Consider the following 22602-nt stretch of genomic DNA (forward strand, 5'->3'; position numbering starts at 1 on the left):
TTAGTGAGACTGGGACATTTTCTTTTCCCATTTTATCCCCACACAAGCTGCATATTTGAGTGGCGTGCGAATGCATAGTTTCCACGCTTGACTTCACATGGCTAATTCAGCTCAGGCACCGGGCTGCTTACTAGGACCAAGGTCCAGGCGGGCTCTGGCTGCAGTGTGAGGATATGCAGGGCTACACGACGTGAGCCCAAAGAGGAGACCTCACAAGTAAGAGACACTGTTTAGGCCTAGGTTTCTTGTGCATACAGCAACACTGTACTCGATGAACAATACGAGCTACAGGTATAAATGCTAGTAAATCCAAAAATAATATGCGCCCCACATGTACAACATTGGCAGAAGTCTAGCCTGTGTGGATTCTTGCAACCTAGAATAACTATATTGGACTCTGCTCTAGAGGGGCAAACCAACAGCATCAGAGCGGAGAAGTAAACCATTTCAGTACAGCTGGGATTGGGGTAGTTTAGAAGAAATGCCATCCCTGCATGCAAACCATGTTTATGAGGTTAAAAATGAACTATCCCTTTATGTAAGCTGTTTTATCTTGAGTGGCATGGAAACCCATGGTACTCCCAACCAATTTGAAATGCGCTTAAAATGTTTGAAGTGTGAAGAAGGCATGGGAATCCACATTAATTTTCTGCATGCATGGCATTTCCGGTCTGCGAGAGGCCATGAGGTGGGCATACTGTAAAAAAGCAGATTTAGCCTTCACAAATGTGTGAACTGTACCTTTAAGAGGTGTAATATCCCCTGTTGCCATGTGCTTTTTAAATTATAGTCTCATTCGCTTATAGAAGATTTCTGGTCTGTGGATGTGGTAGGCCTAATAAATGGGGCAACCTCGCCATAGGTCAAGAATAGCCCTGCTGGTTCCAGCAAGGCGCATCCGTTTTATACAAAAGGCGTGTCGCTGACTTTGCATTCCAACAGTTTGTGGTTTTCCTTTCTCGCACACCTGACCAATTTACCTCGTGTGTGCACGAACATGCTTAGCGTGCTCTCTGTCAGTAGCCTTTTTTTTTTACTCTTTTTTAAACAACCCTACCGAGTTGAGAGCACACCCAGCTGAGACCACACACACAAAACAACTGGAGCTTGCTGAGGTTGCACTGCGAACATACTGTTAACGCAGAACATTTTGTTACAATATAAAGTGGTCAAGCCGAATTGACAGAAAATTCAAAATGACTTGCTTTGCTTTTTACAAACATGTTTGCTTTTTATTTTTTTATTGGAATACATAATTCTGCTGTACATATAGCCTGTTGGCAGAGATTGAGAGATCCACATGCAGTGTGTCAGCCATGGTTAGGTTAAAACATGCACAATGTATTTATTCTAAAACAAAAAAGCAGCATCACCCACCCTGACCCTCAGTCTGTCATGAATACCAAATCTTAAAACCCTTCCTATTTGATCTTAATACATACAGGTCCATCTTTCTGTATGTCTACATCCCTCTCAAACAACATCTTTCTTTCGTAATGCATGTTGCAATTTAAAAAATAAAGCATAAGTGTGTGTTTTTTTTTCCATCTCAGAGAGAGGGTATCCAGTTTTAGCCGAGGATAATTGTGTAAGTTATTTTGTTTGCATGTGTGTGCTAAGTGGGAGTGTAAGTGTGTGTGTGTTATCATGTCTGAAGGCCTTCAACACATCTTTCTTTGGCAGAGCTTACTAACGCACTGTTTACACACAATGTTATAACAAAAACCCTGATTATTATATCTCATGTGTGTGGAAATGAAGGAAGCAAAGGAAACAGCACATGGTAAACAACTCAACCCTGCTTAGCTCTGATAAAAAACAAAAAACACACATCACCATCATTCTTCTATACCGTCACACAAATGTACCCACCCCCGCCGTTTCGCTCTCTTTCCCACACTATCCCGCTTGCTCACTCGCCTCTTGCTTGCATCAATCCCCTTATATCATAAACATGGGTGTTTGAGAAATGTTTTGCATTAAAACAATAGACAGGAAAATACAAGAAACAAGTACTCTCCAGGAGTGCAATAACAATGAAAAAAAAAAGGAAATGCATTATCTCACAAAAAAATATTCTTAAAATCAGAGGAAACATAGGAAATATATATTTCGTAAATAAGGCCCACTTTACAAAATTACAAGGTTTTCCTTAAATAAAATCAATCCCATACATCTTCCAAAATAGGGCATCTTTTGTTTAACAAAGAAAACAAAACATCATACTGCTGAAAATAGTCTCTTTTAATTCAGTGATACTACACAAAGGAGACGGGTTAACTTTTAGAAAGAAACCACCGGCACTGCCTCCACCTGTAGACCAGAAATACTGTGGAATGATTTTGGCACAATGTTCGAGAAGGCTGAAGCATTAGCACAATTGTGTGCCATTCCTAAGAAAAGAGAATCGTTACGAAGATCCATTCCCAGCATCCATGCAATACCTTTTCCTGTCATACTAATGAAAAGAAGTTATCTTGTCGCCTTATATGTTATCATTACTCTTCAAGAATTTAGCTTGGCCCGGATGCAAAATCATGATTACTTGCATACAGTACATTCAGCATAGGAACAGGAAGGTACAATTTGGAGTACGCCTACCATTATGAAACAGAAAAGGTTGATAGGGGGAATTTGGGGGGGGGGGGGGGGGGGGTTACTTACTGAAGGTCCTAAAGTCAAGTGCTGGCTAAGTGTGGATTATGGCCCTACACAGCAACAATGACACCATGAGCAAGGCTTTACAATGGCAGCCTTTGAGGGCAACTTGCAGCACAGAACCTTAAAGCCGCTACTGCCCGCTCCCTCCCAGCTTGCTATGCACATTCTAGATGACTTGGTTGCAAACCAAAACCCAGACCGGATCAAAAACAATGGTTTGTAAAATATGTTTATCCATACGCTCCCAGACTTCCACAGGGTAAGGAGTTAACTACTTGATTGGCCGGAAAGGAAAGTTTGTTCTCTCGCTCCCATTCATCATGACCCGCCTTACCTTCAGGATAAAACTCCTAATGAGCCCTATTGCCCGTGTTCATATCGATCGCTAAGCTGACACAAGTCTCACAACAAAGCACAAGTCGGCGACATTGTGAGCAGTCTCCTACCAAATCACCCAGCTGCCTCTATAGATGGTTCCCCTGAGCCACGATCTCCTCTAAACCTGATGATCAATGCATTTAACCGTTGTAAAGTCCCGTCCGCTGCTATGAGAGAATGAGATGAAAAACGATGGGAAGTATGGATTCTAGTCAGGATGGAATATAGCTTAGTATTCAGGCTGGTTGACCCAGACTACAGCTTGATCTCAGTGAGACCTGGTCAAGTTAAGCCCAAGGGCCCCCTCTTCACAGCGAGGTATCGCTAGTATGAAGGTAGCGATAGGACGGTTCAGTTCTTTGGACCTGGAGCACTGCACAGTGATGGTGCATAACCCTAACCCTAACACAACAGTGGAGGGGGTTCCGGCCTTTGTCTTCAAAAAAAAAATGACGACGCCATGCGTTCTTTAGAGGGGACCCCCTGCAACGCCTCCATAAAACCTGCGGCTTCCAACAGCTGGCTGGCCCCCCCACCTCCGCCTCTCGTTTAAGACTCTCCTCTGAGGTATGAGTGGGAGGATGAGTGGGGGACATTAACAAATACAATGTGAGGGAGACATGGTATAGGAGGGGTGGTGAGGATGTGGGGTTCATTTGGTACCAGGAAGAGAGGGTTCTGAGAAGAGGCATGGCTAGGTCTGCTAAGCACCTATATATACTACTGGTACCACCGAAAGAACCAGAAACCCTATATCCAATGACGCGCGCACAGACACACAAACTCCCGTTGGACCTCCAGGCTATCTAATTCCTCCGCCACGTGTGAAGAGGTTAGATGGGTTCCCCTTTGCGGACACTTGAACAACGTCCATTAATACAACACACTCATGGACAATCACCTCATGCATTTTAAACGGTCTGAACGAGACAGCGGATATCTTCCTGCACGTCGAATTTGCCTCAAGGGGACAACATCACTGTCAAGCCGTCTTCCTCTCCTTCAAAAGGAAAAGAAAAAAAACGAAAAAACAAGGCAGAATTAGATGCAGCCTTGACCTCTGACCTTTCCTGAGAACCCGGGGGGAGCAGTCTGTCACTTTCTCTTGGAACAGCCCCCCCACCTCCCTGCCAACTGCTTTCAGAAAGCCTGTCTAAACTATTGTACTGTCCTCACTGAGAAGCAAACGTATTCCTCATGGAGAAGAGAGGAGACGGAAAGATAGAATGAGGGGAAGGAGGCATAAAGATGGACAGAGCAGTGGAAGTCTCGCTCATTCAGAAGTCCAGAACAGAAGGGGGCTCCGACACTATGGCTGTTCTCTCTCTGTACAAAACTCCAATATCACCACGCCACCCAAGGCTATAAAGCAACTTTATTAAAACAAATCAAAAGTGAGGTGCAGTCTACAATCGTTTTAAGGGAATGTATTTTTTGTTAAGTTTGGCTTAAAATACAATACTCTGGGATTTTCTTGGTGAAAAACATTCTCTACACTTGGGTCCAAAAAAACTGCTCAAATAATAAATAATAAAGGAGTATTAATTACAATATCACACCGTTCAAGCCTTATCAACATTCATGTCATACAATACAGCAAGTAGTGGAGTTCAACACAACTGATGTAGCCCAGTATACTGGCTGAGAGTCCACCAGCTGAAACTCAAGGCACTAATCTGTTATAGAGGGAAGGAGGAGGAATCAATGACATAACATGAGTAATTGGAGACGGAATATAAAATAGGTACATTGGGAAGTATAACTTAACTTGTTTGGTTTTTAACATAATTTGTAAAAAAAAAAAAAAAGGACTAATTACTAAAATGTAATCGCCGGGTCATGGTTGGTTGGATGGATTGGGTGGATTTCGTATTGATCGATGTGATCAATTGATTGATATGACTACCTCAGACTTTATGCATCAGGTCAAGAAATGATGAAATGTGATTAAACAGGTCTGAACACAAAAGCGTAGAAAATAATAATAATAATCGACGACAGCAGAAATGCAGGATAAAAATCAGGCCTTTCCACTACTCTGGTGCCTCCCACCTATATTCACTATTGCTTTTGCTGTCCCACATAATGAAGTGGAAGTGGATGGTAGGTTAGGTAGGATAGCTGCTGATTTAGCCGCTGCAAATTCATGCCATCAAGCAATAGTCATTACCAGATGCGTCTCAGAAGAACAATGTGGCCCCCCTTACCATACATGAGTTTCTGGTCAAGAGATGAACGTTTGTTCTGACTTCCTATTTACATTTTTATAAGTCTGAGATCAAAAAAAAAAAGAGCAGATAATGTTTTTACTTAAGAGACCAGTTGAACTTTGCTGGATGAATACAAACGTAAGCGCTCACATCTCAATAATATCTTCTACGTCGACCGTAAAATACTTTACACAAGGTTTCATACTACAATTGTTTCCATGGCACCCCCAAACGGTTACAAGGTCTCCAGCCTAATTGTAGCTAGAGAGAAATGAGTCTGTAGCCCACCAAGCAAAAATTAAAGTTGGATTCCGTAACAAAATAATACACCTCTATTAGATATAGATATATATAGATATATACACTTTTTTTTTTAAGGAGCAATGTTAAGACGATTCGCACGGCGAACCCAGTCGCATCTCGAGGTGAACTCACAAGGGGGGGGTTCCAAGATGGACTCCTCCTGAGGGTGCGATGATGCGCGGCTGAACGGGTCCTTTCACAGCACAGACGGGTGTTGTTACGCGGATAAGGTCAGCCTTTCCAGGCTAGGTTTGCTGCTGGTACACCTGGTTCCAACAGTCACTTCCGGAAAGATTTGTCTGCGTTCTTTTGAATCGTATTGCAGTAAGGAAGCACAGCCCGCAACCGAACTTGAATCAAGCACCATGGGTCGCAAAGTGATTAATGAAGTCCACCCCCTCAGAAGAGAAAATACACACTGCATTCCGCTGAAGAGCAACAGAAGTGTTCCAATTTGAGGAAGGGAAAGGAATGGCCAAACAACAGGAAACAAATTACCGAAAAGTATTCAAAACAGCTTGTTAAAACGAAATGGAGCACGAGTAATGTTAAGATGACGGCCTAATGAAGAATCTGCCTTCTGGTCCTTTACTATGAGGCCAAATGGGCCCTTTTTGTAAAAGGGAGCCAGTGCATTCCCAGACATACTCCTACATACTGCTCCTAATTTAGGAACACACTCCACTTCCGGAACATGCAGACATTCTCCATAAATAGTCCCCGACCATATATGCAGCATTAGGTCATACACACACACAGGGGTTTACATATGGGTTTAAGATATGCCGCTATGGTAAGACACTGGAAGAAGCATGTGTTTTTACATCTGTTTCTGCCATGCTGTTCATGAATGCATGTGTGCTAGCGTGTTATACTTTAATAACGAAAAAGTGTCATAATATTGCGGTACAAGGTTCTTCCCAGCGTTAACGTGAGTGACTCGCTCCCTGGTGTCTTTGGTCCCATCCGGGGTAAGGAATCTGTTCTTTCAGTAATGAATCCTACGGCTGCACACTGTAGTGGGATTCATGGATTTCTTCCCCTCCAAATAACATGAGCTGCTTGCGACAGACAGACAGACAGACAGACAGACAGACAGACAGACAGACAGACAGACAGACAGACAGACAGACAGACGGAGGGACAGACAGACGGACAGACAGACAGACAGGCGGACAGTGGAGAGGGGGGCACATGATGACACACTTCCGAAACGCTATAAAAATCCATCAAGGTCACTGGCCGCTGGTTCCCCCCCCCCCCCCCCCTTTCAAAGTCCCCCTTCTTCCTCTCAACCCCCTCATCATCATCATCATCATCAGCCCCCCGGGCGTAGCCACAGCCTCTCCTTTGTCAGATCGCAGCAGCAGTTAGCAGTAGCGGCGTTGCGGCGGCGTTGCGGCGGTGGTGGTGGTGGCGGTTATACATGTAATACATCCAACAGAGGGAAGCGGAGGACGGACACGTAGGCTGGTTGAAGGCTAGGCTAGGCTATGCCCCCGGCCCCCCTCAGACACCCCACCTCCCTCATTTCAGCCCCACATCACTCCCACGGAAACACACTCCGCACACAGCCACTGAACACACCGTGTGCCGTGACGTCCCCCACGGGAGTCACAGAGGTTTCCGGAAGGGAAAAGGAAGAGGGTGGTGGTGGTGGGGGTGGTGGTGGTGGTGGTGGGGGTGGGGGTGGTGTTGGTGTTGGTGGTGGTGGGGGTGGGGGTGGGGGGTTAAGTTGGGGAGTAGGCGGGCGGGGGTGATTCTGGTAGCGACACGCATGAGTACATGCGTCGATCCGGGGTCAGGGGTCAGCGTCGGCAGTCTCTGGTCCTATGAAGGATCCGACGGCCCTCGCTGCAGCTGCTCTGTGTGTTTCACTTCTATATTCCTTGCAGCAGGAGCAGCAGATGCGGTGAGTGCAGGCCTGTCGTGGTGGTGGTGGTGGTGGTGGGGGGGGGTGGTGGAGGAGGGGGCAGCCAGGAGGGTTTGTTGGGGACCCCCCGGGGGCCTTCCTGGAGCAGTTGAGATTGAGTGCTGCATGGAAAAAAATGAGAAAAGGAACACAAGGACGGTAAGGTTTGAAAGTGTCCTCACAAATCTTCGTCATGCATCGCAATGTCGAGGTACAAAAAGGCATTGATGTTTTTTTGGTGGAGATTTATTTAGGAAACGGATTAACCCGGGGCCAAGTGTGTAGCTAATGGGAACTTCAGCAGAGCATGTGCGTTCTGTCACCACCTTACTGGACGTACTTGAACGTAGGTTATATCTAGAAAAAGGGATGAGGGATTTCACTTAATTACCAAAGAACTCCTTAAAATAACTTTCCTTTAATTAGAGATCTGAGGGGATGTTAGTTTGCTGATGAAGCTGTGCTTAAGAACCCCCCCCCCCCACACACACACACACACACACACACACACACACACACACACACACACACACACACACACACACACACACACACACACACACACACACACACACACACACACACACACACACACACACACACACACACACACACACTTTTTTTTTTTGGATTCCCAGAATGAGAGACGGAAGCGGGAAGGAAGACCGAAAGAGAGCACGACAGAGAGGAAGTCCTCCTACCGAGTCTCCCCGGTGGGAACGTCCGATCCAGCGCCGCCGCTCTAGTGGCGGTCCGCCGGCCGCTCCCGGCCCCAGGGACGGCCCCCCTGGTCCAATGACCCCTGACCCCTGCTGGACCACGGCTCCCTGGGGGAGACCCCCGCCGTCTTGTGGCCCCGGTCGTAGGAGGTGCCCAGGCGGGGGGAGTCAGCACCGGGGGGCGTGGGGCGTCTCCAGGCGGCCGGGCTGTGCCGGGGGTCCGGGACGGGGTCTGGGCGCTCGGCGGGCTGGAGTAGAGGATATAAATGAGGTCTCAGTGGGAGTGTACGTGTGTGTGTGTGTGTTATGGTGTCTGCAGGCCTTCAACACATCTTTCTTTGGCAGAGCTTAGTGACGCAAATTGTACACACTTGGGCTGTGTGTGATTAATCAAATTTTGATCGCGATTTCGATCTGTACATTTTCTATTTGAACGTTTTCTTAAGGGGAAATTGGAAAGTTCTCAGTTACAAAGTGTTTTTTTTGGAGAGAAATGCTGAAAAAATTTAATCATGTTTTCATCTCAAAAATAATCGTTTGAATAAGCGTGATTTCAATATTAACCAAAATAATCGTGATTATTTTTTTCCATAATCAAGCAGCCCTGATACACACAATGTTATAACAAAAACCCTGATAATTATTATATTTCTTGTGTGTGGCAATTAAGGAGGCAAAGGAAAACAGCACATGGTATCAACTCAGGCTGGGGTCTGTGTGCTCAGCGGTCTAGAGGAGAGAATATGAATGGGGGTTTCACACGATGCCACGCACATTCAGAGATGCCATCGCAGTACTTTTTCCCCCATTGCAAAGAGAATAACAACAAGTGGTTGCTTGGTTCTCCTCAAATGTTTGGTAAAGAAGTACAAGATGGTACTCTAAAATGTATTGTACCAAACGGTATCAGTAATATGGGGTACACCCTTCGCTGAGTCTGAAAGCGAAAAGCGTTGTCATAGAAAATGTTTCACATTACTTTTCTGTTGTTTAACATAAGAGCAATTTGCCCTGTTAGCACAGGGCATTGTTTGATCCAGCCGTCTATTATTTGGATATTAGAAACATGCTGTTCATGTGAACTGGTGTGTGACAAAAGAAGATCAATGCCATGTGGATCTTTGCCAGAGGGAAATTTCCCCAACTCCGAAAGAACCCAAACATACCCCAAGCTGAGAGACATATAATTTGGTAGGTCGTCAAAGTTGCAAAACAAAAATTCCCCAAGCAACTAGCGTAGGGAAGGCTACATCAGTGCGTCCCCTCGAATAACCTCAATGACCCCACGAGTGCTCGGGCAGGGAGAGTTCGATGACGAAGCAGTTCTTAAAAACACACAGAAGCAGCACTCTCCACTCCTGTAATTTCAGCTTCTTAAAATGCACCATAATTAGTGACAGTTGGTGGGTAGGACTTGGCTTCTGATGTCGGCTTAAGAACGCATTCTTGCTAATTGCCTTTAATGGAGCACTGCTGGACGGCCTGACTCGATCTCGCAGGGCAACAGACAGGAAATCCAGTCAGCACGGTTATGGTGCCAAGTGGGTGTGGTCGATTGTGTCACTTCCTGCTTCAGGGGAGGAAATGGCACGGGAGATTTGTCCTTGTACGGTAAGCTACCACGACTGCGGGCTGTATTTGGTCTGTGGACTTAGGCAGGCAGGACTTTAATGCTGAGGTTGATGCTATAGCGATGCTGAGCTCGGCCAATCCATTCCTTAGTGTCCGTTTGTGTACCGGCTAGCATATTATTGTTCTAGAACAAGTGGTTTTGAATCTGTATCGCAATGTGATGTTATGTAATGTAATGCAGAGGATTTTTCTCAGGACATTCAAAGTGATAAATTATGCCTTTAAAACACATTTCATTGCCATTCTTTACTTCTCTTTCAGAGCCTTTCACATGGCCAGGCAGAAATGACTCAATGTCCATCCATCACACACACACACTACCGTTCTCCAGTCACATTGCTCGCAGGTCATTTGTGTGAGTCGCTTGCTGCTCCCAACCACCTCCTAGACACCCTCCGACTGCCATGCCTGCTCCGGCTGTTATTTCACCTTGTTACTTTCTTCCTTGCACTTCCTACTCTGTCGGGGTTACGTCAGGCTAAACAGTAAAAACCAAACCACAACGTCAAGCCCGTAGCTTCACCTTGCTGCCGCCAGATTTTTTTTTCTCGACCAGACAGAGAGAAAAAAAAAAAGAAAGAAAAGGAGAAGAGGATGTTTTGGGTTCCCGTTCGTCGTCCGGACCGGCTCCGCGGGTCTGGGCCAAACATAAGTTCACAGCCCATTCATGTTGAGCTTGAGGTTTTTTTTCCGACAGCAGCGCAGGGAAGGAAACACTACAATGCTGTTCTGTACAACGCCGGGAGGTGAGAAGAGACCGCTACATAAAGCACGTAGCCAGACCTGCCAGCGATATTCACAATGGACTTTGTGTGGCTTTTGGACAATATCCTTCATGCCCCGACATGGTCTGTGATACGGGGGGGGGTTGGGGGGGGAACCATTACCTTTCAGTTGATACTAAAGTGTGCTTCACTACCCCATAAAGGCTCAATGGAATAACATTACAAATCTGTTATTCAGCAATCAATCAAAATGATCTGGTATAACAGATACCAGATCATTATTGCATTAGGAACAATAAGCTTTAATTTTATCTTGAGCGGCTTTATGGTTCTCGAAGGAATTGGGTGTTGTTGTCTCCTAAATTACTATTGACTGATAGGGGGCCTAAAGGGGGAACTTGATTTCAGGCTAGCCTGATGTTATTGCTTGCATTCCCTGGGCTGTATTCACCAACTTTTGTAAAAAAAAAAAAAAAAAGAACACGTAGTGCAAAGCATATGTAAAAGATATATATATATATATATAAATTTTAAGAAAGATTGAATATTTTGGACTCTCTGGACTGGATGAATAGCTTGTTCTAAAACACAGAAATTGACAGGGTGTATTGACAGGGACAAAGATCAGTGATGACAGGCCATTCTGAATCAATCAAATCAAATAATGCTCACTTGTATATCAAGGATCAATCAAAGCCTGACCAATGTCAATCGAGAAGAACGGGTATAATGGTCAGTTTACGTGGCCGATTGCATTTGGCTACATTTCTCTCTCATCAACCCCCTTACTTCGGTTTAATAACGAAAAATCAGTGCTCGCAACCTTTGCCCTGCCATAATCACATTGTTATTTCCACACGCCTCCGTAACCAAAAACAAAGCCTAATAACAGTTACTCAAACTCAGTTACTTATGTAAGACGTTGCGATTCAAGCCACTGAAATATATTAAAATCGCAAAACCACCAGATTTCAGAACCGGGTTCCAAGATGAGGTTTGGAGGAAGACTTTTTTTTTTTTTTTTTAAAGCAACGATTTCTGTAGTGGAACTCTTTTCACTGAAGCGTACTTTGATTATTATGTCTGTTCGATGGAGCGGCTAGTTCCCCAAGTCTCTGAGGTTTGTGGAGGAACAGTATTTTTCAGCTGCACCACAGCGGCGATGTTCCCGGTAATCAAGCCTGGAGACCCCCGGATGTCAGCGAGGGCCAACGACAGATAGACAGAGTGGAAGTGAAGGAGTAGTGAAGTCGGGGCACCAGTTCATCTGCTAACAGATGGTAGAGCTCTTGAAGACTGGAACCTGGGCCGCGGGCCAAGTGATGATTTCGTAAAAACCCCCATAGTCTATCGTTATTTAGAAGCACCAGGGGAGAGGGGGTGGTGAAGGATGGACGAGATGGAGGGGGGTAGATGGGACAGTGAGGCCTATGTCTGAGAGTGGATCTTCACGTGCTTGAGTTTAGGCTTCTCTGCATCTATTAGGTCAAATATCAGGTATCCATTTAATTACGATGACAACAGTATAACTAGCTGAAATAGGAAAATGAGACAATGATCAAACCTAACAATATGATAAATATAACCATATATAGGTAGTTTTATACTTTATTTACCCCCTTGGGGATAATTCAGGTGTCCAGCAGCTCACAAAGGCAACTATAGATTAGCGACAATAGACAATTACTTAATAGAAAAGAAAGCAAGACGGATTCACAGCCTTACGGTCAGTCCTGCATACATGGTGGAACAATACAGTTACTCTCTTGTTGTAAATTGCAATTTACAACAAGGTCAATTCCTTTGGCTGTAGTTCTCAGACTTGGAAACTACAGCTTTTCCAAAACTCCTTGTAAGGGCTTTGAAAGCACGGGGTGTGCACCAAACATTAACATGACCACAGTCCTTTACTTGACCCGTCCAGAACAAAAAATCCCTGCTCTTCCATCAGAGCAGCAATGACAAACTGAATGTTGGCAGGACGGGGTGGGAGAGACCCGGCGAAGGCTAATGAAAGTAAAATGAAAGAAAGACAATCCGAAGGTCGAAGGTCGAAAATCACAAGGTAAAGTTACAGACCCCCAGTGGTTTGAAGGTCAACATTCTGTGGCAATAACGTGAGTGTTTGTGTGCATGCGTAGCCAAAGTGATTGGGGGGGGCGGGGGATTAAGCCTTGCTTTAGATATGAGGCCCAAGCTCTAGACCAAGGGCCAGTATCCCGGTATCCATCGTTTGATTTGATGCCTGATTGTCATAACCACGTTGATTTCTTGAGTGTGCCGAATGTTGCAACCTCATTAAATGTCACTTAATAGCATAGAGCATTCACATTTAGGGCATTTAGCAGACGCTTTTATCCAAAGCGACTTACAATAAGTACATTTGTCATAAGAAAGTGAACAAATATATCGCTGTCGGAACACTAAGGGTGTTCTTAGAACCAAGTGCAAAGCACTAACAATCGCTAGGTTAACCCATTCCCCGTACACAGCGATAGCTAGGATAAGAAGCTACATCACTAAGTACTATAACTAAACACGGCATACAATAAGTGCCTACATTAAGTGCCAGGACGTACAACATACAGCAAGTAGGAGGAGGGGTGGGACAGGGGGGCTATGCAGAGCCTAGGTGAACTCTGAAAAGGTGAGACCATCAGTGATGTAGGACAGGGGGGGGGGGGGGGAGTACCAGAGCCAGTCAGCTAGTGGCTGACCATGCAGCCCTACATGGCTTTGTTGTAGAAAACGGCTGATCCCAATAACGCCGCCTCTTGCCTACACGTTGTGATCTCTCTGTGCCTTTAAATGACTATAACACAACAGGCGCTGCTTGTCTTCTCACAAGACTACAGTGACGGATGTCTGGGGCCGACGAAATATCAACCTAACACTAGAAAGTACAGCCTCTGTACATACCGGTCATAGTCTGCCTCACCTTCAATGTCTAATCAGGCATTGCATAGCAACTACAATTATTATATAATGAAAATAATCATTGTCATATCCCTTGGCCCTGAAATCTTCTTCTTGTAGTCATTGGAGAAGGTCGCTAATGTCAATCCCTAACCACACATTTAATGTGATGAACATGAGATAAAAACATATGAAACAATCTTTCCAGTCAATGCTGAGTACGACAGAGTCCATGCTTATATATGCTTATATTATATTCTACTGATCCAAACAATTTAGGCACGGTCCACCATGAATAAGCCGCCCACTGGGCTAATGTGCCTTTGTTTGACAAACTTAATACTAGGAGACATTGAAGATAGTGGTGTTGCCAATTCCCAACTCATGTCTTTCTTAACCTCTTTCCCCCCACGGGAAAAATACAAACTCAATTGAATAAAAGAAACACATACATAACACCAAGTTAAAAAAAAAAAAAATGCAACGAAGCCGAAGTTAGATGGAGCACAATGTCCATCTGATTGTGTGTGTGTGTGTGTGCGCGTGTGCGTGTGCGTGCGTGCGCGTGTGGAAAAGCGACGCAGCCTGGCTCTGGACCTAGACGACTAATGTGCTGGCATTCTAAAATACAAGAGAGCTATTTTCTTCTCTTTGAGGTTTCCCTAACCTTTTCTCCCTGTTAAGGTCTTTTTCATTTCCAGCCTCCCACATATTTTCTTCTCTCTCTCTCTTTTTTTTTTTTTTTTTCCTTCTGAGTCCCACCCTGTCTCTCTCTTTGTGCTTAGCAGGGCAGCGGGAGAGGAACTTACAGAACTGCTGTGCTAAGCTGCAAGTCTCAGGGTCTGGCGAGCAGGGGGAAAGAAACACAAGCTGGGGCCAAGCCCCGGCAAAGTGGACACACCAGTAGCGAAAACACTGTGACTGTGCTCTTTCCAGACTCCACTAATCTTCCCATGCTCAATTGTTGGCAGATTGGGAATGATAATTCCTTCAATTATGGAGATATTTCTGCCTCTTTATTTTTCTTTTTTTTCTCTTTCCTGTACTCAAAATGTACAGCTTCCAGCTCCTGATGACTGCTTTGGCTAATTTATTTTCGAGTGCAGGCCTTTTAAATAACCATTCATCAGTACGTTTGCTAAACACTGCTCTTTGTTCTAATGCAGAGCCAGACATGTTCATTAACCCATCACTCAAAGAGGCAGACATTGCGCTGATTACGGAACGATTCTTCCATGGAAGCAGGGATCAGTCTGTTAAGCTTTGGTTTGATTAAAAAAAAGGACGTACTTAACTGCCCAAGCACCACATGGGATAGTCCCAACATAGGAGGAGGTTCATCAATTTGTTCAGGAAGTGACTGAATGCTGCGAAGCATATGCTCAGACAGCAGCGAACACTGTATTTAAACATGATGTACCCATGTGCGCATTCAGCAGAAAGGATTTGTGCGAGAACATAGATAACCTTCAACATCAGACTCATCAGTGTATCCATTTCCCCCTCCCCAGGGCATATAGAGAGACAAGATAAAGCTCAGCTGTGTATTTGACAGAAGTGTTCAATGTGACTTTGATCAAGCAAAATCCAATGTTCACTATTTACATGCATTAATCTGATTAAGGCCCAATCCCATTTCTACCCCTTACCCCTTCAAAACAAGGGGGAGGGGTAAGGGGTAGAAATGGGATTGGGCCTAAAGCTCCACAATCCTCCCGCTCAGGTGTTGTCCACTTACCGCGGGTTGTGAGAACGACCGGCCCCATGTCTGGGAGCTGAGGGGCTCGTGGGCGATGGCTCTGCCCAGCCCGGCCACCTCTGAGGAGGGGGACGTGGAGCTCTTGAGCCGGCGGGCCCCAGGATCCTGGACCTCTCTGGTGCCGGGGGCATGGTTAATCTTTCGCATATACAGCTGTGAAATAGTTCAAAAGTGTTGTTACCATAGATTGACTAGGTCAAAATGTGTAGCAGTTTTTATACCATTTATGGTGCATTAATAGGGCTGTGCAATTATTCAAATTTTGATCGCGATTTCAGTTTTTTGGGTCAAACAATCTTTTTTTTTTTTTAGGTGTTGATGATGTTTTATATAAATCGCAGAACAGCTATATACATACTTGTGCATTATTTTCATTTTTTGTAACTTTCTAAAGGGGAAATGTCAAAGTTCTCAGTTACAAAGGTTTTTCTTGGGAGGGAAATGCTGAATAAAGGCGTCGTGTTTTAAAACTCAAATATGCCGTGTCTCACATCAGCGGGTGACGCCTTGGCTCCCTTGAGTGCCGTCCCGCCAGCGCCGGCGCCCATCCTGCCGTTCCCCGTCTCCTCTGCGTCCAGGACGCTGTTGGCCCTGTAGGCCTTGCACGTAGCCACCTCCTCGTCCCAGCCTCCTACGAAATCACCGTGCCCCAGGGGACTGGTCTTCCCCCGAACGCAGGGGTCAGTGGACGCAGGGCTGGGGCTGACGCCTAGCCGGTTCCTCGAGGTACTCCTCACCGTCACGTGCCTCAGGTCCTGCAGGCTGTCCTCCTGCAGGGGCAGGCCGTACGTCTGGCTCCTCCAGCTGCTGAGCGGGGCGGCGGCAGCGGCGGGGGTTCTGCCCTCGAAGCCCGACTCGGGGTCGTAGCTGAAGTCCGCCGGGGTGGAGGTGGTGGTGCTTGGGCCTTCCGGGGACAGGAGGCTGAAGGCGCTGCGGTTGGAGAGGAGACGGCTCGTGGAGGTGGTCTCCAGCCTGGAGGTGGTGTCTATCCTGGGGGTGTTGTCCAGCCTGGAGGTGGTCTCCAGCCTGGAGGTGGTCTCCAGCCTGGAGGTGGTGTCCAGCCTGGAGGTGTCGTAGAGGCCGGACCTGGAAGGGAGCAGGTCTTCTGGGGCGTGGTCGTCGTAGTCCGGGCAGGTGCGTAGCGGGATGTCACTCTTGGGGATGGAGATTTCGTACGGTATGGAGATGCTGCCGCGGTGCTCCATGCTGGGGCCTGATAGTGATTCAAATAAACAGGATCTTTAATCAAGCTTTTAATAATGATATTACTAATTTACAAGAAATCTGTTTTAAGTCCCAATTTCGGTTTAAAGACTAATTCGTTTTTTTTTTGATAATCCTTTGCAATACTCACTGTTCAAGGTCCAGAGTTGAATGCACAGTTGAGAGAATGCGTTGTGACGTACCTATGAGGATGTTACTAGTCGAGGTGTGTCGCTCCCTGCCCGACATGGGCTCGCTGGACACGCTGCTGCTGCGACTGCTGGTCCTGGAGGAGCCGGGGTCGTTGGGGTAGATGGTGATGCTGCTGGTCATCTTACCGGCGGCGGTGATCGCCACGGGCTTGGTCGAGATCTTGGGTTTGCCGTTGGTGGCCAACGCCTCTGACATCATCACCTCCTTCCGGTCGCTCTCGACGATGGCCGGCTTGATGACGGCCTTGGACCTCAGCGCCTCCCGTGGGCTGCACGTCCGGCGGAGGTCGATGCCCGACAGGGTGGGGTCGGCCGGGGGCCCTCGGCTGTGGAGCTCCTCGTCGAAGGAGCTCCTGGTGGAGGAGCCCTCCGAGGGGGGGTCGCGGACGCCAGAGTACCGGGGGTACCTGGGGGTGGTGGTCCTGGCGCTCCCCGTGGTCACGGTGGACGCCTCGGTCCCCCGGTCGGGATCCGACCGCCTAGACCCGGTGGACTCCGTCTCGGAGGCGGAGGAGGAGTGACCCCCTTCTGACCCCTGGTCGCCGGGCAACAGTGGCGTGACGTGGGACCTGTAAGCGGTGTAGGATCCGTTGGCCTTCGACGCCAAGAGGGGGACAGTGACGGACTCCTTGACCGCGTCCAGGTCCTGATCGGACGCAAAGATAGAGTCCTTGTCCTGGGAGGAGACGCTGTTGGCTTTGCCGTCAGAGTGGTTGGACTCGCTGTCGCTGCCGCTGTACACCTTGGACCGCGTCTCCAGTTTGCTCTTCTTGCTCTCTACCTCGGTCTCCTTCTTGGCGCTCTTCCAGTGCTTCTGATCATTCGCCGCTGGGGGGTAGCGGCTTAAGACCGAAGGCTTCTTGCCCTCACCGGAGGACGTGCTTCCGGTGGCGCCGCGTGAAGCCCCTTCTCTTGCCCTCTCCGCCATTGCTCTTCCGGTCTCTCTCTCGCCATTATCAGAGGGGGTGGTCGTCGGGGTCTTTGGCGTCCTCCTGGTTTTGTGCGCGGGACTGACGGCTCTCCTTCCAGCATTGGTCGAGCTCTCGTCCGGATGGCTCGGCTCTCTGCTCCGCAGGCGGGTCTCCCTCCTGTGCTGAGGAGACAGCTCCCTGTTCTTGGCTTTAGGGGAGCCGGGCTCCGAGGGGGTTGCGGCGCTCCTGTACTTGGGCTTCTCGACCCTGAAGCCCCCCTTGACGTTGATCTCCTCGTTCTCAGCCTTGCCGTTCTCGTGGACTTTGGCAGGGGTTTTGGGGCACGGGTTGGGGTTCCTGTTGCCGTGGCTACTGCCATTATTATCCGTGTCCCCGTTAGCGCAGAGCTGCGTCTGGAGCTGTTCCACCTGCTCGCCCAGTTGTCGCGCTCTGGTGCACTCCACCTGGAACCTCTCCTGGAGCTCTCCGTTTTTGGACTCTGAGTTCTTAAGGTCCGCCTCGACAATCTCCAGTTGTTGGAGGCGGTTCTTTAACCTCTCCACCTCCTGGCTCAGCTCTTTCACCTTGTTGTCCTCCTCCCTCTGACCTTCTAGGCCGCTGTTCTTCTCGTTCCGTAGGCTGACGTTGTCCTCCGAGGACTTCAGGTAGTCCAGGCTTCGTTTGCGTTGGTTCAGCCGGCTGTTGAAGAGGCCCCCGGAGAGTTCGTCCTCAATGCACGACTTCCTGAAGTCCCCGAGTCCGGGGTCTCCCGCTTTCCTCTGATGTTCCACTTTTTCCGTCAGCTTCAGAATGGTCTTCTCGTTGTCCCTCTGGCTCTCCAGTAGCCTCTTGCGCTCGCTCACAAAGGTCTGGGTGAAGCCTTTGAGTTTGTCCAACTCGGCAGCCAAGGCCTGCTCCGCCTTGTCCAGCCTGACCTCAGACGCCTCCATCTCCTTCAAACGGGCCTTGAGGGTGTCCAACTCAGACGAGAGCTTCTTGGTGAGGTTCTTCTCCTCGTTGAGGCTGAGACACAGCTGGCTACAGTCTGACTTGCTTTTTCCGAACGCTTCCTCCAGCTTCTCCAGTTCGGCCATCCGCCGCTGCAGACGTTCGATCTCAGCCTTCAGCTGCTGGGTGAGGCTCTCCTCCTCCTCCAGTTTCTCCCGGACTGTGCGGCAGAGGTCCTCGCACTTGCGGACCTCCTCGTCCTTCCCTTGGATCTTCAGGAGCCTCTTTCTCAGAGCCTCCGCATCGTCCAGCAGTAAGGAGTTGCTGCCTTCCGCCTGTATGATCTTGTCCTATGGTAAAGGGGGAGCGATTATTTGATTTTAAATACGTAGCATCATAACTATCCACAAAGGTCTTTATAAACATCAATCTCCATTTCTGGAAGAGGAGATACACATACGCACTTATAGATTTGCACATCGACTGACCAGAATGCACAGGTGTACTATGTTTTCAAACTTTTAAGAAAAAAATGACATTATCTAAAACAATATCCAGTCAGTTGTTCTCGGGGTGTGGCCCAAACTGGACTGAATTGATATAGAGCTTCTATCCAAAGGCAACCTGCCGGTTACCAGTCAACCCGCTCTACCTCCTGAGCTACTGCCGCCCACCAGACATCAAAGAACTAACCTGCAGCTCGACCAGCTCGTCCTCGGACTTCTGCAGCTTGTTGGTGGCCTCCTCCAACTCGTCCAGCCGTCGCCCGAGGCTCTGCAGCTTATGCCGCAGGTGGCGGTTTGTCATGTCCTTGTGCTCAGACATGGTGGGTACAGAGGTGTCGATGCGCGGTCTTGATTTCTGATCAAAGTTATTTGACAAGGTTTTGGAAAGCCAACATTTGTGTTGGTAATAGCAGCAACAATCCCTGGTGTCCTGGTTAGTACTCCACTCCAGAAGAATGGATGAAGGAAGGGAGATGTTGGTTCACAATGGGGGCCTTTCTGTCTTTTTGTTGTCTTCTTGTAGCGTCAAGGGACAACAGTTGGGTTTTGAGTAGGGGAAACCATCATCTGCAGGAAGAAGAGAAGAAAAACAGGTCAGTAAGTCTCACTCTAGAGCAGGAGTGAGAACAAGATAGCACGAAAGAATGATGAGGAGAGGAAGAGAGAAAGAAAAAGAGACAGAGGAAGAGAGAGAGAGAGAGCATTCAACAGATGGTGTCACAGTTATGCTTGATTACCATGACACAAGCAATTAGCGTGGGTTAAGAGATGGCAAGATTGACACAAATACTGTACAAACTTAAAGGAACATACACACTCGCCCTCACTCACTATCTCTCATACAAGGCAAGTAAGAATAAAGTACTGTACAACCGGAAGCAAGTCAACAGCAAATGATGTTACCAAATAAATAAAAATCAACAAGACGATGCGATTGTCATCCCCATTAACTGGGGTCAACTATGTCTCAAACAATGGTCAAGTCAAAAAAAAGGCCCTATTCTCCAAAGCATAGGCTCACACTTAGAATCAGATGCACAATTCGGGCTTTAGAGTGAAGGCGAAGCCAGACAGAAGAGAGAAAACATGCAGCATTTAACACAAAGAGACGGCAGTTGGGTTGTTGAACCCAGGACATCTGATGAAGCAGCACCAGGTACCTTCAAAGTATATTGTGCATTCATTTAGCTCTAGCTAAAGCTAGTTCGTAGATAGATTATACAATTTGAGTAGGCTATTCCCTCTGAATAATACCGCTTCCATCATGAATTTATTATATTGCATCTTAATTTCTATTCAATAACAAACCACATTGTTGGAAGTATTTTTTGATGATGCAGTGAGTCCAAAAGCATGATATGAAGTAGCAATGCATTTAAGATGTTAGGTTAATTGGAATGATACAACAAAAAATTAGGTTAATATAATCTTTCACTAGTTTTGGGAAACCGCATAGCACTGCGTGCATGCAAACCTCAACAAAACCTCAACATAATGTCTTCTTCTTTCTACTTTGTTATTAAAATCATAGTGTTTCACCTTCACTTTCTGTAGGACACAGAGAGAGGGGGCGGGGGTTGTGCTGTGTGCGCGTGTGTGTGCTCGCACATACAATTGTGTTGTATGCGCGAGCACACTCATTTATATCAACCTATTGATACTAACGGGGCCTGCCCAGACTTGCTGACATCAGCGGATCTCAATGACACGCGGCGCGCGCTCCACACACAAAGCAGCTGTCCCCATGGCAACCACGACATCACAGGGGCCCCCCCGATCACAACACCATTCATCATCAACCAGGTGGAGGGCATGCAATGCTTGTTATTACGATAAACGCCGTTACATTTCCTTTTGGACCGTCCTTATAAACATGGCCACCACAGGTAAGTTAGTGTCCCGACAGCCTCAAAGAGAACATAGAAGAACCCTACATGCTGAATACTGTATGTCCACCGCCCGTAGAGGAAACAGGATTTCTGTAGCATGGGAACGGAGATCATTAGGCATTCAAAAAAAACTGCTTAGCGGTCAGACTGCTAAGCACCTTCACCTCATGCATGATTCAGGTTCTGGATCAATTCCTGGCCCCATGTTTATGTTCCTGATCGACTCCCTATCCCCCCACTGACCGGTGAGAGGTATTGACCGAAGGGGATGGGGGGCATAACGTCTGCAACCAGCAGCTCTCGTGGTCCCCTGAGAGGGGGGCAGCCTTTGCACCCTGCAATCGCTCTCTTCTCCACCAACACTTCCATCAGACCATCTCCTCTGAGGGCCTCATTCGCAGTACTCCAGTCATCCGAGACACAATCATGTTTAATTAATTGTTGGTTTCAAACTTATCTCTTTCTAAAAGACTGAAAGGAATCTCCATCTGATGCCATGTCTTTCTTAGCAGATGCTTTTATCCAAAGCGACTGACGATTTGTCACAAGAAAGTGAAACAATACATTATGATCTTGATCATGACTTCATATATATATATATATATATATATATATATATATATATATATATATATATATATATATATATATATATATATATATATGAAGTAACTTTTTTTGGCCTCTAAAAAAGATCAACAAGGGCTCTTGGATAGAAACTAATTAACTCAATTGGCGCCTTGTTTGTAGAAACTTTTCATCTCACTGGTATACAAGAACATGCTTCAATGTACAGCCCCAACTTGTTATTTTGGGTTACTTCCAGTGAAGCTTCATTCAAATGTATTTTCATTTGGTGCCGAATCCTCAACTGGCTAACCCGCAATACATTCAAAGACTTGTTGAACACGGACCAAGGCAATAAGCTTTAAGAGGCAATATGGCAATGATTATTTTACATACGAAAACAGCACAATGTGGAATCAAAGCATTTGGCCCCAGAGTTTTAATTATTTTCCACTTTAATGAGGTCTGGTGGTTTGGAAGTGTTGAGAGAGTACATGATGTAGGCAAAATAAAGCAAGACGTCTCAAAGAGAGCAACGAAGAGTCAAAAGACAAATTAAAGTATTTTTTTTTAAAATGGGTGTTGTTGAAAGGGACCAGTGTTTAAGACTAAGCTGTCCACATTTAAAGCAGAAACACCTTAGTCAATGAACCGTTTTTGTCTGACATCGGTGGATCCAACTGTGGCTTGTTTAATGAAGAATAGGGTCAACTTCTCTCTCTCACCTCCCATAAAATTGAGTTGTGTCTGCAATCAAAACTATCCAACCTGCCCTGAACTAATCAACGTCCAGAGGACTAACATGCCTCGAAACAATGTCTGTCCGTCCGTCCGTCCATATATCTATGCATGTTGTTGGAATTTACCTAAACTGTTTCTTGGATTCCTGATAGGATCACGACATACTATAGCAACAGGTTTAACTTGTTAACTTCTTAATAGCTCTCCAAATGCTACGCAGGTGGGGCCTCATGATGTCCTGCTTGGCGTCTCGGCTGCTGGTTGGCTACAGCTACGCCCTCTCTCTAGTATGTTTGCTTTCTTACTATGCCAGATATATTCCATGCGCTCTGGTTCAGTCCCTCCCTCACCCTCTCGATCCCTAGTCACGCCTCTCTCTCTTTAATTCACTCCCTCGTTCCATTGATCCT

At 46.8% G+C, this 22602-nt stretch overlaps 1 protein-coding gene across 1 annotated transcript in view; it reads right to left on the bottom strand.

Annotated features, from left to right (window-relative positions):
- Positions 1-1205: 1205 nt before the first annotated feature.
- luzp1 (leucine zipper protein 1) overlaps positions 1206-22602 on the bottom strand; it is a 41619-nt gene continuing 20222 nt past the window's right edge. The window contains exons 2-7 of the mRNA XM_060052749.1: positions 19183-19562; positions 16622-18839; positions 15707-16428; positions 15195-15368; positions 8166-8431; positions 1206-7586 (exon numbers count right to left, since the gene is read on the bottom strand). Of these exons, the coding sequence (XP_059908732.1) occupies positions 8207-8431; positions 15195-15368; positions 15707-16428; positions 16622-18839; positions 19183-19314 (3471 nt within the window). The 5' untranslated portion in view covers positions 19315-19562 and the 3' untranslated portion in view covers positions 1206-7586; positions 8166-8206. The remainder of the gene's footprint in view (positions 7587-8165; positions 8432-15194; positions 15369-15706; positions 16429-16621; positions 18840-19182; positions 19563-22602) is intronic.

This window comes from Gadus macrocephalus, chromosome 5 (assembly GCF_031168955.1).
Source record: "Gadus macrocephalus chromosome 5, ASM3116895v1".
Classification (NCBI taxonomy): domain Eukaryota; kingdom Metazoa; phylum Chordata; class Actinopteri; order Gadiformes; family Gadidae; genus Gadus; species Gadus macrocephalus.